Genomic DNA, 15,008 nt, shown 5'->3' on the forward strand with positions numbered 1-15,008 from the left:
GGGGGGATAGATGTGTAAAATACACATCAAATGCTGGAGTTACCTATTTAATTGCTATGGCTTCCAAGCATATATAAAGTATCACCTCTAAGAGGAGAATTTAGGGTCTACACAGCAAAACCATTGGGGAGTTATGGTAAAATGGTACATTGACTTTATGTTGTAGCAGCCATCTATCGTTTCTTCATCTGCTGTGCTGATTAATTGCAGTGCTTGAACCAATTCACTGTTTGGGGTTTTCTTTCTGTAATTGCCATGTATCACAAGCAAACTCTAACCCATTAGTGATAGCTTTGTCTCTCTAAATTTAAAAGTGTTTATTCGGTTCCTGCAATTTGAGATTTGGAGACAAGCCTGCGGGTTCCAGATACTACACTGTTAGCAAAGTACTTTAGAGGGTATTTTAGGTTAAACTTAGACATGTTGACAGGGCGTGTATCTTCTTTGTTCCTCAAAGAACTCAAGTTAAAAGGGACATCAAATTTGTCAGTTAGGTAGAAGTGTGTTTCAGCACTAGCTCTTCATTAGCAGACTGAGAAAAATGACACCTCAGTCTTCTTATAACTGGTCTTAAAGAGTGCCTGTCTTTGACTGTGTGTGAGGCAGTAGTAAATAAAATGAAAATATGTGCTTTAAACTCTTTCTTTTCATTATTGCCTGTGAAGAGTGATTTGAAAGCAGACAGAACTATCTGATCAATATTCGCTCAGTTGTATGATTGCATACATGCAAGTGTCTATAAGAAGGATTCATGAAATTCAGTAAAACTTTTCCAGGTAGGACACAGAAAGGGGTTCTCAGAAGTATCAACGAGCTGTGATCTGTGGAATTCCCATCCCTGCTATGTGATGATACAGCCAGATCTTATACCTTATAGGATGACGTTATGGAGAGAATCTATGTGTACAGTGCATTGTAGGTATGAATGTATTGATGGGAGGGAAGGTGGCAGAAATTTAAGCTATTCAACCAAAGCAGCGCACCACTTCGCAGCTCTCCTCTCCCTGGCAGATCACGACATTCCCATAATGTATGTTGAGCGCTAGTGTGCTGTTAAGTCACTTTCAATTAAATTGCTTTCTCCGTTAAGTGTTGACCATTTAGAAAAGTAAATGCATTAACACACTAAAATGTATTCTTGTGTAATCTGACTTCAGTAACGCCGTTAAGTCTGCATGAAGAGTACAAAATCTTCCTACACCGTTGCCTATATTAATTGGTTACACAACTGTAATTGCTAAGGTAGAATAACTTGTTCCTATTTGTAATTGCTAAGGTAGAATAGCTTGTTCCTATTTGATGTTCAATAGGCATTTTGAAACATGCAGATTACATTTCAAGGAGTGAAGGGTTTCACAAGCAAAGCAACAGATTGCACAACAGAAGGGTGCAAGATAAAGTCTATCTTCTGGTTTAAATTCTATTTATTACTTATCAATGTATGATAACATTCTTGATTACTAAAATCAGTTACTGCCCTGAAGTGTTGCTCTGATGCAATTCCTCCATTCTCTTTAGCAAGAGACAACAGCTCCTTGTCCTGCTCTCCCAGGGTGGCCCATAACCTGCTGAGCGCCCTTGTCCCATGCAGCCCTTTCTCTGCCTGCCTTAGGCCCAGCAAATAATTATCAATCATACCAATTATTATCAGTTATAGCAACGATGATAGTTGATAATTATCAGTGAACTGCAACGCAGTCGCTGGATTCAGTGCAAGTTATGCCTACTAGACTCCTGCAAAGGATGACGCTGACAACCCGTCGACGTTGCGGGCACCTCACACTAAGCCGTGCCGGTGTGATAAAGCGGGCTCTTTCGGCGATGTTTTTGGGAGCAGCTCGGCGCCCGCCCCAGGACACCGGCAGGGCCGCCCGGCCGCCGCCGCCGCCCTGTCCCTGCACTACAGCTCCCAGGATACAGCTCGCCCCCCGCCCCGGCCACGCTAGCGCTCGGGCGGCGCAGGGCATGCCGGGACTTGTAGTCTGCAGGGCCGGGCGGGCCCTCCGCTCGCGCGGCTCCTGCCTGCCAGGCCGGGGCCAGCCGGGCTCCCTCGGCCGCCGCGGGGCCGGGCCGGCTTTGATGAGGAGTCGAGGCCGGCACAGCCCCCACCGCGTCCGGCGCCGCTCGCTGCCTCCCTCCCCGCCTCCCCTCAGGGCTTCCCGCTCCTCCCCGCCCAGGAGGCGGGAGCCCGACGCCCAGAGGGAAGCCAGCGGGACAGAGCAGCGGCGCTGCCCGGCGGAGCACCATGCTGGAGTCCATCCGTGTCACCGGTGAGTACCGCCCCCGGCCCCCAGCCGCTCCTGGAGCGGCAGCCTGAGGCGGGACCGGGCACCGGCTGCGCCTCCGGGGCGGCTGGGGCGTTACCGGCTCGGCGAGGGGCTTGCGGCGGCAGGAGGAGGGGCAAGGTGGGGCCGCTTTCCCCGCGGCCCCTCAGGCACTCTCCACAGCGGCTGGCGGTGGGGCAGGCAGGGTGCTGGTAGCGGCTCCCTCGCAGGAAAGAAAAAAAAAAAAAAAAAAAAAAAAATCACCCGAGGAGGTGCCGAGGGATTTCCGTGAGCGTACCTGCTCCGTGGGGACGAGGGGAAGGTGCTTCGCGCCTACCTGTCTTGAGGAAAGACGGCGAAGCAGGAGTCCTGTCGGTGAATACCTGTTTTACCTGTGGGCCCTATCCCTTCCCGGGGACACTGGGGAGCGTGGAGGTGACACCTGCCTGCCTGCCTTTCAGTGGAGCGAGGGACAGAAGGTGCAATTAAGAATGCTAATAAAACCATTACTAATTCTATCTGGTGTCTTTCACTCTCTGGTTCTCCTCTTTGCCATGTTTTCAGAGAAGTTAACAAATCTTTATAATATGTGCATATAAAAACCTGTATTCTGACTATATAACAATAATATGGAGAAGTATTTGATACCACAGAAAACCACAGCACATATCTTTGGTGCTGTGTCTATGTGGTATGTAGGAAAACCTACAATACAGTAGCTTCTGCAAAACAGATTTTTCACTCAGATGTTTGCCTTGTTTAAATTAGATGTCATTTCATGTGTCATTACTTCAGCTGCTTCAAGTCAATGTTACTTTGTCATGGGGAAAATCTATCTAGAAGAGATCTGGTGGAGATGTCTTAGTGTCCCCTCATACAATACTGTTACGATCATAATTAAGATTTCTTATAGCTACTCTTTCTCTGCGTAATTTATATGCTGTTCCATCTGTGAATGGATGTTACTGTACATGGATCTGTACACAGATGTTCCATCTGTGTAGGATGTTACTTCAGGTAATGGAAGTAGAAATAAAGTTCATGGAATGAAACGGAGCATCCCTAGGGACATATAACAGCAACTGTAATTTTAAAGGATTGAGAATTCTTAAAAGGAAAGATAGTTATTTTGATTCCATACCCCTCCATCAAATATTCCTGAACACACCTGTGCGGCAGTAGAGCAAGCTAGATCTGCTTGGATGGGAGTTTCATCCTGTGAAGGTCCATCTATAATCAGTGTTTTGTGATTGTATCCCAAGTCTATTAAAATCAATGGGAGTTTGTTACTTGATTTCATTAGGGCCAAGTGTTCACCTCTACTGATTATTACTGTGCTCATGTAATTTAATTTGAAGCACCTGAATTTGGAGTCAGTTACATAATATATTTCAGTGTAGAAACATGCAAGAAACTGCTTGCAAGTCAGTTCATACTTTTTTTTTCAGGTAGAAGGTGTACATCTTAAATATCATTATAATTTTAAAGAAGAAAACCAACTGCGCAGTGCAAAATCATGCCAATGAGTCCTGTAAATGCTAGATATTTCAGAGTTATTTGCAAACATTGGCAGTTAATGAATCAGACATACACATTGGCTCACATTGAAACTTGCCCTTGGTTTTAGAGTTCAGAATTAAAGTTGAATGACAAATAACACTGTTACAGGAGGAACGTAAATAAGTAGATATTTTTTGGGGGAAAAAAGTCTTAGGTTAAACGTCAAAGTTGCCAACATCATACATAGTTAGTAACTAATATGCTGTGAAAATAGGAAATAGCTTGGCACCAGTGTTTTTATGGAAGCTCACTGACTAATTCTACAGCTAAACCCATTTTCAGTCATTATAGACAAAGCTTCCATTGCTGTCTAATTCAAATTGCCTGATACTTTCTGTTCAAAGCTTGAATGTTTGTAAACCTTACAGGTGCTTATAGTGGTGAGGAAATATACTACAGGATTCTGGTCAGATTCTGTTATGCCACAAACATAAGCCTGTAGTATTTGAGAGGCAGTGGAACATTACAGATTCATATACAACACTCTCTGTTGCCTGTTTTTTGCAGAATATTCTGTCTACAGCCCTCTGCACCCACAAACCATACAGTTTAGAGCTCATAAACGACAGGTAGTTGTTAATCTATTAATATTATCTGAATATTTAAGATAAATATTTCTTTGTAATGTAATTGTACATCTGCAAAATGTGTCAAAGGAGGAATCTTGTCACATCCGTGTATTTTCTTCTCATCTCTCAGTTTCAAACTTCACTATTTTCTTATTACTTGCAGACAGATCACATACATTATTTGCATTTCTATAAATTTGAAAATTCAAGTCAAGCTATTGGAAGTGGTTTCTGATTTTGAACAAGAAGAAATTCAAGCGTATTCTAACAGGGTAATGGTGAACTGAAAACCAAAAGCAGTGGCTCAGACCATTGCATTCCTGGGATAAGAGGAACTGCTCCAAGAACATCTTTGCTAAGCACCTTAAGAATCGTACCTGCAGTTCAGAAAGGATTTGTCCATTATGCATATATAACCTGCGTGACAGCTGCTTGAAAACCACAGGAGCTCTCTACTTTTTTTAGAGCAAGGCTAGTTGGACAGAGAGATCTGTGCCCACAAATATCTATCATTAACCTCATTCCACCTATGGAATGGGTATTTAAGAAGCTGCTTGGATAGTAGCTACCCGGTAGCCTAGAGGAAGATTTTTCTACAACGCTCTCAACATATTAAAAGATTAGCTCAATACAACATATTAAAAGATTAGCTCAATTCATCAATTTCTAAAGGATGGAAACCAATAATATAACCTAGCCCCTGAATATAACATAAAATCTAGCATATTTTTCCTAACAACCTCTGAGAAGATTAGGCAGTGTCTGTGATGCTATAAGATTCAAAGCTAGCGACTGGGGTGCAACTTAGACATGGAAAGTATTTCATTAGTGCAGAATTATAATGAGATTTGTGGTTCCCATATACCCAATGTTAGCAGTCTTGGGGTACATCTCTTCTACAGTACTCCTGAGACACTGGAATAGCTATATGTATATAAATTAAGTTACACAGGGGTAAAACTCCCCTGTTGGCAAAATCAAGCCTGTGGTATTTTGTAGTGTTCTGTGACACAGAGTACATTTGTATCTGCAGGATGGAGTAAGTCCAGTACTGCCAATTCCAGCAGATATTTTGAAAACAATGGTATTTTGGCTAGGGCATGACCTTCTCTTGTGTGAGATCCTTTAGACACATGGGGGGAGTTGCCTCTGGCTGGCTGCCCTGCTAACCCACATTATAGGGTAGCAGAAACCAAACACAGTGGCTCCAAAGAGGGGCAGAGCTCTGCTCTGGCCCAAGACAGACCAAATTTCCATTGAACAGGAGGGTTTTCTGTCCTTTGGTACCCTAATTATGCCAAAATGGGAACAGGCAGCTCTTCTGCACCCTCCTTGCTTCTTTCTACATCATCACCTTCCACTCCAAACCTGGCAGATTGTTTCATTTAGAAATTCACCAGTGTCTCTAGGAGCTATGTTTTTATTACTATGTTGTTGCAGAGAGGAACAAAATATAAATAAATGGAAGTAAACATGATGGAAAATCTTTTTGGGAGAGACTATGCTAGTTCTGTTGTGGGGTTTTTTACTTGCTGAAGGACTAGGGGCTTTGTGACTTCAAATGTTTGGAAGCCAGTGCAATGAAGAGAATCTTTTTACATGAATTACACATTTTTAGGGAGGTTCTCAAAGGTAACTGGAGGCTTGGGCATATGTTCTTGCAGCAGAAAACTGTAAAAAACCCCAAAGAAATATGTAGAGTCAGAAAATTCAAATTTGTACTTCTCAGAACACATGTAACACATGGATGAGATACAAGAGATAAAACCTATATGATATGTAGCATGATATGCAGGATAGAGTTATGCCATAGTACGGTTTGCCTTTTTCAGACCTTTTAGAAGTAATCTGTTGACATCTGTCCTATGGTATCCAGAGTTTAAAAGCTGGAAATCACTGCTAGCCAATCCATGTAATTAATGTGGGTTGATAATTCATTCTCTGACTGGCTACTTTATAGCAGTATGATATCTCAGTACTTTTTGAAACACTGAAGCACATTTTCAGAACACAGGCTGTGCAATGAATTGATTTTATATTCAGAATAGTAGACCTCTGTTTCAATTACCAGGTATTGCTAATCCTTGGAAACTCTTGGATATAGTTTAGTAAGTCAAGTTTCCTAGAATACAGTGTATTTTTAGTTTGGTTGATGCTGTCTGACTTACATCTGTAAGTGAGTTTAAAATGATAACTGTTACAGATTTTAAAAGCGTACTGGAAAAAACTTTAAAATTTGGTGGTTTGCAACATGATTTTGACATTGTCTCAAATATTTTGTAGTTTATTCTGTAAAATAATTATGTTCACAGGACCAATCAAAAAATTTAGAATGGCAGTTAAATGACTTCTGTGAAAACTACAGTGTTATCCAATATAATCTTTCAGATCTGCAGGATTATCTGTTGATTCTAGGTTTCCAGTACAAACATGCACCAAACAGCATCCTTATTTAGTCAGAAGAAAACTAAGGACAGCCACGCTTAGTTTGGCAGCTGAAAAATCACTTTGCTATGAGTTTGCACATATAAAGTAACTACAGATTTGGGGACAACTATTTTTGATGTCAACCATGTGCATGTGAAACCTGCCAGTGCATGTTAAGCACTTGATGACCATTTGTGACACTTGCAAGAGAATTCTGACTTGCAATGTTCAGAAGTTATCTAGATATAAATACATTTATTACTGGCCAACTGTACTACTTAGCTCTGAAAGCTTACTGTAATGAATTTTTGGTACTGGATCAACACAAGAGCTTGGGGGGATTAAGGTAATTTTGAGTTGTTTCTTTGAATTCTGTTTCTGTTTTTTTTTCTTTTCTATTTATAATTTCTTAGATACACATGTGGTATTAATTCAAAATATTCCCTGTGTAGTAGCAACTTAAGGCTTCTCTGCTCTTTGTGGCTTTTGAAGAATTTATTAGCAGAGAAGGTAAAGCATTACTGCAGCTAGCATTACATTGTTATCTCTCGTCTGTATTTTAAGAAGTACCTCTTTAATTTCCAACTTCAATTTTGTCTACACAAGCAGAGTCACATGCTCAGAAATTTAATATTTCTGTGTTCAGACATTCTGGAAACCTTGCCTTTCATTTCCCCTTCTTAAAAGTAAGGATACTTGTACTGTAATACTTGGTGCAGGCCTGCAGTCAATTGTAAATACTTGCCAAGAAATATGTGCAAGCTGTCATCTTACTCTGTTGTCCAAAAAAATGCCTCATTTTATAGTAGTTGTTTGTAGATAGGTACACACATAAATTAATGCCCACTGCAGAGTATCCTGGCTGCATATTTGATGTTGTTTTCCTCATGATGGGAACTGTAGTTCCTCCCCGCTACAGCTTATGGTAAAGCAAAATAAGCCATGCAGGTGGGTTGTCACATATGCGATGAGAATGATCTGACAGAATTTGAACAGGAATGCCAAGGAGCGCATTCCTGCACCAACCATAGAAAGAGGATTCGCAAACTTACTGTGAAAGAAAAATGAGCTTGCTTAAGATACGCATGCTTTAGTGCAAGAGGATGATCTAATGCTTCTCTCTCTCTCTCTTTCCAGTGGGGGAAACACCCAGGCTGCAGGTTTCCCATCATGTGTTGATGCAAATAGGACCTCTGTCTTTTTGCTTTTTAGAACAGCACCTTCAGGAGAACTGAGGAACACAGATTGACATGGAACTGATAGAGGTCCAACAGCATGAAATACATTGTCATAGAGCTTATGTTGGGAGCAAAACCTAATTTTACTGTGAAAATAAAGCTGAAATTAAACTAGTATTGATTTTTTTGTCCCTTGGAGGCATTTAATGATCTCCTGCTAATGTTTCATTCAGAGTATAATTACGGTATGTAAAGTAATTACAGCTCAGCTATGTATAACTGTGGGCTGAAGCTCAAATCCCTTTTGTGGGCTTTAATCAAGCTCCGGCCATGTCTCCTGTTCTGTGAATCCTTTCATTTTAGGTGTAGAAGTAGAAAGCGTTTCTCTGCGGCAGGATTTATTTGTGCCCCTACTTCCAGCTCACCTAATGTTCTAGGATGAACTGGTTGGCGAGAGGAGGGGATGGCTAGAAGCAGTGAAGAGAGGTCACTTCTCTCTAACAAGGCAGCACAAATGTTAAATACAGTTTTAATTCCTAATGACTTTTCCATGCAGCTGTGCTGCACCAGGGACCTGTCCCCCCTGAAGGCTATGCCAGGGGTTAGAGCAAGAAAGGAGGGTTCATTCACTAAAGGAACCTTATTTGCTTCTTGCATTCAGTTTAGTTTACAGTGATTCTTCTCAAGTGTTTTCTTAAAGCCAGCTGTTATCGTAGAACAACTTTGAAGAGATGAAATGACAGTGTTGTCATAAGGATTCTCAGGGGTGTGTTTATAACTAGCTGATCTCTCTTCTCTCTCCTCTTTAAATATAGCTGACTATCAGTATTAAGAAGGAATACGTGAAACTGAAGTCTTCTAAACTTATATTACTATGCACATGGTGTTGCAAATTGTTCACAGTGGCTGGCCCATTCCAATGTTCTCATCCTTTCTGAGAGTAAATTCTATGAATCAGATTTTGCAGATGAGACCACACCAGACTGCTTATATCACAGCACAGATCCCTGTGGGACTTCACTGTAAATACTGCTTACATACTCCTATATAGTTCCCTATTTTTTAAGTTATTCTTTATCCATACAGAAAGCCTTCCTTGCATGATGAGATCAATCGGGTTTTGCTCAAAACTAAAAATTTGTTAACGTAACAGTAAACATTCATAAAGTCCCGCACAGAGTCTTGTTTTAAACTAGTTCTTAGCTGCAAACAGTGCACTCGTGCATGGACAAGCAAGCATAAAATACTTGTTTAGCTAGGTCTTACAAGTCCCAGTCTAATTGTTCAGAAGTGATACACACACACAATTCTCCCACATGTCTAGAATTCAAGATTAACTTGATGTGACTGCAGTTAAGACAAGTTCTGTGTTTCATTTATGTTGCAGTTTTGAGTCCTTAAGATTAGCATTGCTGTGTGAAACCATCAAATTTGTCCTCAGGTTTTTTTTTCCCCCCCCTCAATGCAGAAAAACTTCACTGGCCTAAGACAGAGCTTTCTAAGAAATCAGTCCTGAGTCCAGAAGAACATAAGGTGAACGTTAATAATGAAAACAGCCTCCAGCACCCACCTTCTGGGATCCTTAAGGACATTTTCACGACAGGAACCAGTAGCTACAACGTCCTTCTGCAGAGCAAAGAGGAGAAAAAACACCAGACTCAAAAGCAGTCATCTGCTCACCACAAGAAACACAGAAAAACTACAAAGTGTTCTACCACCTCGCGAAACAATGAGCACCGCAAAATCAAGGTCCCACTACCCTTGCTCAGCAGTGGATGGTACTGCACAAATGGACAGCCCTCCATCATCATCACTAGCCCGGTGTCTACCAGCATGAAGTTTACAAACAGCATTTCAGTTGCAGGGAACAGCACAGGACTACCACCTCGACCCAGAAGTAGAGCTAAGAGGCATTTTAATCTAACAAAGCCAAAGCAACCCCAGTCATCAAAAAGCCATGGAAAAGAGGGAGATACCTCTGGCCGAAAACTCTGTTTGCTGACTGCAATCAAACCTTCCAATGTGGAGAAAGAGAAAATGAAATTCTTCAAGTCAGAATTCACATACAATCCTCAGTTTGAATATGCAAACCCTGCTTTGCCAAATGTGTTAGCTAAGCATAGCCATGCATCTGACAGATTTCTTAAGCAGGTATAGTTACTTTTTTTCCTCTTTTTCCACTGATTACTTTGTTTTTTCCTACACTTGTAAAGGTGGTATTTGGCTTTGTAGGAAGTGAAAGTTGTTCCCGCTTATCATCCTCCCCTACTGTTTGAGAAATGCATCGATGATGAGAATACAACAGTAGAACTGAAAGAAAATCCTTTTGATTAAAAAATTAAAGCCTTCCTAATATTTTTACAGGATTCTATATAGGATAAAGGCACAGTTCCTTACAAATGGGTTTACATGAAACAATGAGGCAAGAAAGCTTTTTAGGCAATGAAGCAGAGTCAAATACAGGAAAAATACAGTGTCTAAATAGGCTTTAATAAACAGAGGAAAAAAAGCAGTGTAGAAATCCTGCCAATCCTCTTGATGACGCCAGGATTGGGAGGGCATAGCAATTATTTGAGGTCACGGTTATTGGATAAGCATATGTTGATGTACTTTGTTTTAATCAACTTTGAAAGGATATTTGCCTTACATTAGGCTCGATCAAGCAGCAGATTGAAAATCCATTCCAGAGATAAGTAAAATTTAAAAGAAATCCTTCCCCCCCCCCCCCTCTTTTTTTTTTTCCCCATAATACTCAACCACAGTGGTAACATAGCTACAGACATTCCTGTTCTGTGTAACTGCCCTGGCTTCCTACCTGTCTTTGAGTTACAAAAAAACCAAACCAACAAACAAAAAAAACCCCAAAAACCACAAACCAAAAACCAACAAGGAGGACAACAAAAAACATCTTCCTTTCAACTTTGACCTAAGTAACAAAAACCAATGCTTATCTATATAATAACAGAAACAGTCCTCTTCCCACTCCTGTTTTTTTAAGAAATAAGATCTTTCTAAACTATTAAGTCTCACAAGCTTTTTTAAATAGGGAAGCTCATATGTCAAGTGATACTTAACTTGGGAAGAGATCCTGCCATTCCATGAGTTTCACTTCTTTGTGATAGGAATATTTCACTTTAAAACCCCCAAAATTCCTGGTGCAAATGAATTAAAGTACTGTGGATTCTAATAACTGACCCTTGACTTGTGAAGAGTCTGACATTGTTTTTCAAATCCAAGAAAGCACACAGGTGTTATTTCCTATTAAGTCATTGTATTGTAAGGCTTCATCTGCATTTTCACATTAAAAATATCTGTATATGTTAAAAACTCAGTGGCTGGGTTTTCATTAAGAATTTATTTTCTTTATGAGAACAGTGAATGGCTGATCTGTTCTTCAAATCAGCTTCCATGCTTCTAAATAACCAACTAAATCATACTGACACCAAATAAAACCACTCCTTGACTAGGGATTTTTAGCAAGTTTTCCTTTGATTTTTATAGCAATGTTAGCAACATTAATCATAGATTACAGCAAATCAACAATAACTAATTTGTCAAACTGAATTTAAAGCAAATTATCCCTTTCAGTTTGAGGTAGTAGAGCCTTAAAAATTATTTTATGCACGATGATTTTACAGAGCAGGCCTGTCATTGATTTACCCTTCTTTTAATAAACCCCCCCACACACCTAAATAATTAATATTTTAATAATGAATGATTCCTCAGTATTATTCCGATTTGCAACTCTACCTTTTTCACTTCACAGACAAAGCATGGGAAAATAAAGGTTTTATAACAACTTTATAAAAAGCAGTGAAGAATTTAATATTCAATGAAGTATGATATTTCTGAAACTTACCAAGGAGTATACAAATTGTTGCATAAGATTTAGTTTAAGTTACAGAAATTTTTAGCAAGAAAAGCATTTCTCCAAAGTTCAGCTCCTATTAATACTGAACAACAATATCCTGCACTTCATATAAATAACCAGAAAACCAGCTTTAACAGAGCTCCAAGCCCAGCAGGTGGCACTCTCTCTTTTATCTACAACTAGCTTTAGAAATTTTCATCTCCACGCAAATTGGAATTTCATTTCATGCAAATTTACTATCCAGAAAAAGCAGCATTAATCAAAATTTTAATCAGCAAATATTATATGAGCACTTGCTTTTCCTCAGTGCTATTGTTTTTTTCCACGCAGATTTTACTTGTCAGAAGAAACACATAGGTATCTTACAGGAAGTGTTAAGTTCAGGAAAGATGACTTCAGTTGCAAAAAAAGTACTCACAGTGTCAAGATTCAGGTCTGCAGCAAAAACACAATGGCATGTAGTCACCCTTTTTCCTGCAACAAGGATAAATTCAGTTTTGGTTTTTGAAACATTTTTGGCTTTCATTTGTTGCTGTACTTATTTTGGGAAGCTTTGCTTTGTGTGAACAGAAATGGAATTATTCCTATTTTATTCTATAAAAGGTGCTTACAGAAACTTACGCTTGCTTGCTCTTCTATGACTAATATCTCTATAAAACCATCTTTTTACTGACAACTCACCAATTTTATAGGGGGCTTTTAGGACACTTCAGTGAAATGAGCTGAAAACATGACATATCAGAAGATTTTTAATTATTTGAAAAATATTTTTACCCGCAACTGTGCATAGCCTGCTAGGACATTAAAACAGATTGTGTTTTCTTATCGCCCTTTCTGCTTTTGTGCATGTCTGTGGAACTGGTTAATATAGCATTACTGCAACATATCTGGAAGATGAATCACACCCTGCTGCCTTTTTTTTTTTTTTTTTTTTTTTTTTAAGACAACACCATGGATTTGCAAGCCATTAACACAGCAATGTTAGAATGAGGAATGCACAGGCTTGTGAGCACCCACTTCACCCTCAGGCCTCTAGTCAGATCAAAGATTTTAAACCTTGGGTACAGTCCAACACTTTTATCGATTGGCTTTTCACAGACATAGGGTAAACATTTTAAAACTATTAATACATTTGAAAATAATATTTTTAACATGTCTCTTCTCATACTTTGCTCTGTTTCTTTGTTTCTTTCTACTTTATCTTGTTTTCTTCATAATAAGGTTCTTTCATGAGTCACACAATATGTGCTTTTAGGGAAGAGAACTCAAGAATAAAAAATAGCATGCAGACTTGCAGCTTTTCACATTGATTGACATCTGTAATATTACAGAAATTAATTCTCTTATTGCCATGTTTCAAGGTCAGTACAGCAACTGTGTGCTCTAAGTGCTATGAAAGTTTTCTTATTAGCACTCCTTCTGGCTCAAACTACTTGTCCTTCATTGTTAAGTTTTCTTAACACCTAATGTGTTTGTTATTTTTGCACAGATGCTAGAGGTGGCAATACTTAGCTAGAAGTAATTGTCCCAGGTGTTTGCAGAGCAGACGACTTAACAGTTGCAATTTGCTGAACCACAATCAGCAAGGAAGTTGCAACTTCAAGTAACCTATGCGTTAACACCTATTTCTTTGAATTGTATGTGAAGGCAGGAAATCTTTTCATATACATATATATTTAAAAAAAAAAATCATCATTTTGTTGATTGAGTAATCCCCTCGTGAAAGAGTTGTATATCCTTTTCCCTTGTACTCATAAAAATATAGTAGTTTTGAGTTAAAAAATAAATAAATCAGTTGTGCCATGTTGCAAGTATTACACACCTTTTAAGTCATTAATACGAGTTGCCTACAATTAGTAAATCTATTACATGTTGGAAAAATAGTTCGGTGGAGCTGGAAGGCTAAACAACAAGACATTCGACACAGAGTAACCCCTTGCAACGTCCAGGTGATGTCACAGCTTAGGCATGTTGAAGATTCAATAATGTATCACTGGCTGTAAGAGCACTTAATTGTAAAACACCTCATTCTGCACTAGCAACAAACTCCCTCCTAAATTGAGATTTATAGATAAAGTACATTAACATATAACACAAAGCATATCAGGCTATCCAAGTAGCGTAAGTTCTCAGGGTCCTACACAGACTTCTCTCTTCTACTAGAAAAGACAGTAGGTCACTTCTGGTTATACTACAGTAGGAGTATAGGTTTATTTCAGGACACAGTCTCATACAAAAACCAAGTGAGTATTAATTTTTAATTCCTTGTAAAGTATTTGAAAAGTTTTCATTAAAAATATTTCTACCAGCTCTAAATCACACTCTATCATGCAAAGATCAAGCATGCAAAAGAAAAGCCACTGTAAAAACTGAATAAACCAGAAAATATGACCGTCTGAATAGACTAGCCTCAAAACCCACACTCTTACCTCTCTCTCTCCTTTCTACTTGACCCCAAAAAGGAGGGCAGCCACCATTTTATGGCTGCTGATTAGACTAACAAGTCCCATCTGGTACAGCTTAGTGTTACCTAAGGATGCAGCTGGGAAGCTTTTCCCCTCAGCAAATAAGCTATGCAGGGAGGAAAGCAATGGTGCCTGCAGCCCTTGTCTGTCTCACAAATCTCAACAGAGACTGCAAGCCTTTTGTAGCAGAGCTGCTTCTGAATGTAGGACGAGCTGACTGAATGCAGGGGGCTGAATCCTAGGTCACTGAGCCCATTTTCTAACCTTGTTGCCTCAAACAATCCATGAGCATGTCTTATCAGTACATGTATCTACAGTAACGCTCAAGTAACTAAGCTGTGTTGCTGCACATGAAAGACTTGGGATTCAGAGACCTACTTGGCTGTAAATAATTTTTTTAAAAAAACCACCACCACCAAAACCTAAATCTGTCAATTAAACAGAGCCTTGTCTTGCTCTTGTTAGTGCTGCTGTGTCATTACTTTCTTGAGCAACAGTGGAGTTTGCTGTGCAAGGGGACTTGTCTTGGGACTGCTGCTTCTTTTGGCACACTGGTAGCGATAAGAGGGATTAAACCAGACCTTTTAGATAATAATGAAAAGAACAGGAATTACTATTCCTAACCAGTAACCATGGTACAGCCATGCAGTCCTTCTTTTCTTCCATTTTTTTAG

At 39.6% G+C, this 15,008-nt stretch overlaps 1 protein-coding gene across 1 annotated transcript in view; it reads left to right on the forward strand.

Moving 5' to 3' along the window:
* Nucleotides 1-2,002: 2,002 nt before the first annotated feature.
* MATCAP2 (microtubule associated tyrosine carboxypeptidase 2) overlaps nt 2,003-15,008 on the forward strand; it is a 28,907-nt gene continuing 15,901 nt past the window's right edge. Inside the window, exons 1-2 of the mRNA XM_075493472.1 lie at nt 2,003-2,270; nt 9,467-10,149. Coding sequence (XP_075349587.1) covers nt 2,246-2,270; nt 9,467-10,149 — 708 coding nt within the window. The 5' untranslated portion in view covers nt 2,003-2,245. The remainder of the gene's footprint in view (nt 2,271-9,466; nt 10,150-15,008) is intronic.

Source organism: Mycteria americana, chromosome 2 (assembly GCF_035582795.1).
Source record: "Mycteria americana isolate JAX WOST 10 ecotype Jacksonville Zoo and Gardens chromosome 2, USCA_MyAme_1.0, whole genome shotgun sequence".
Taxonomy (NCBI): Eukaryota; Metazoa; Chordata; class Aves; order Ciconiiformes; family Ciconiidae; genus Mycteria; species Mycteria americana.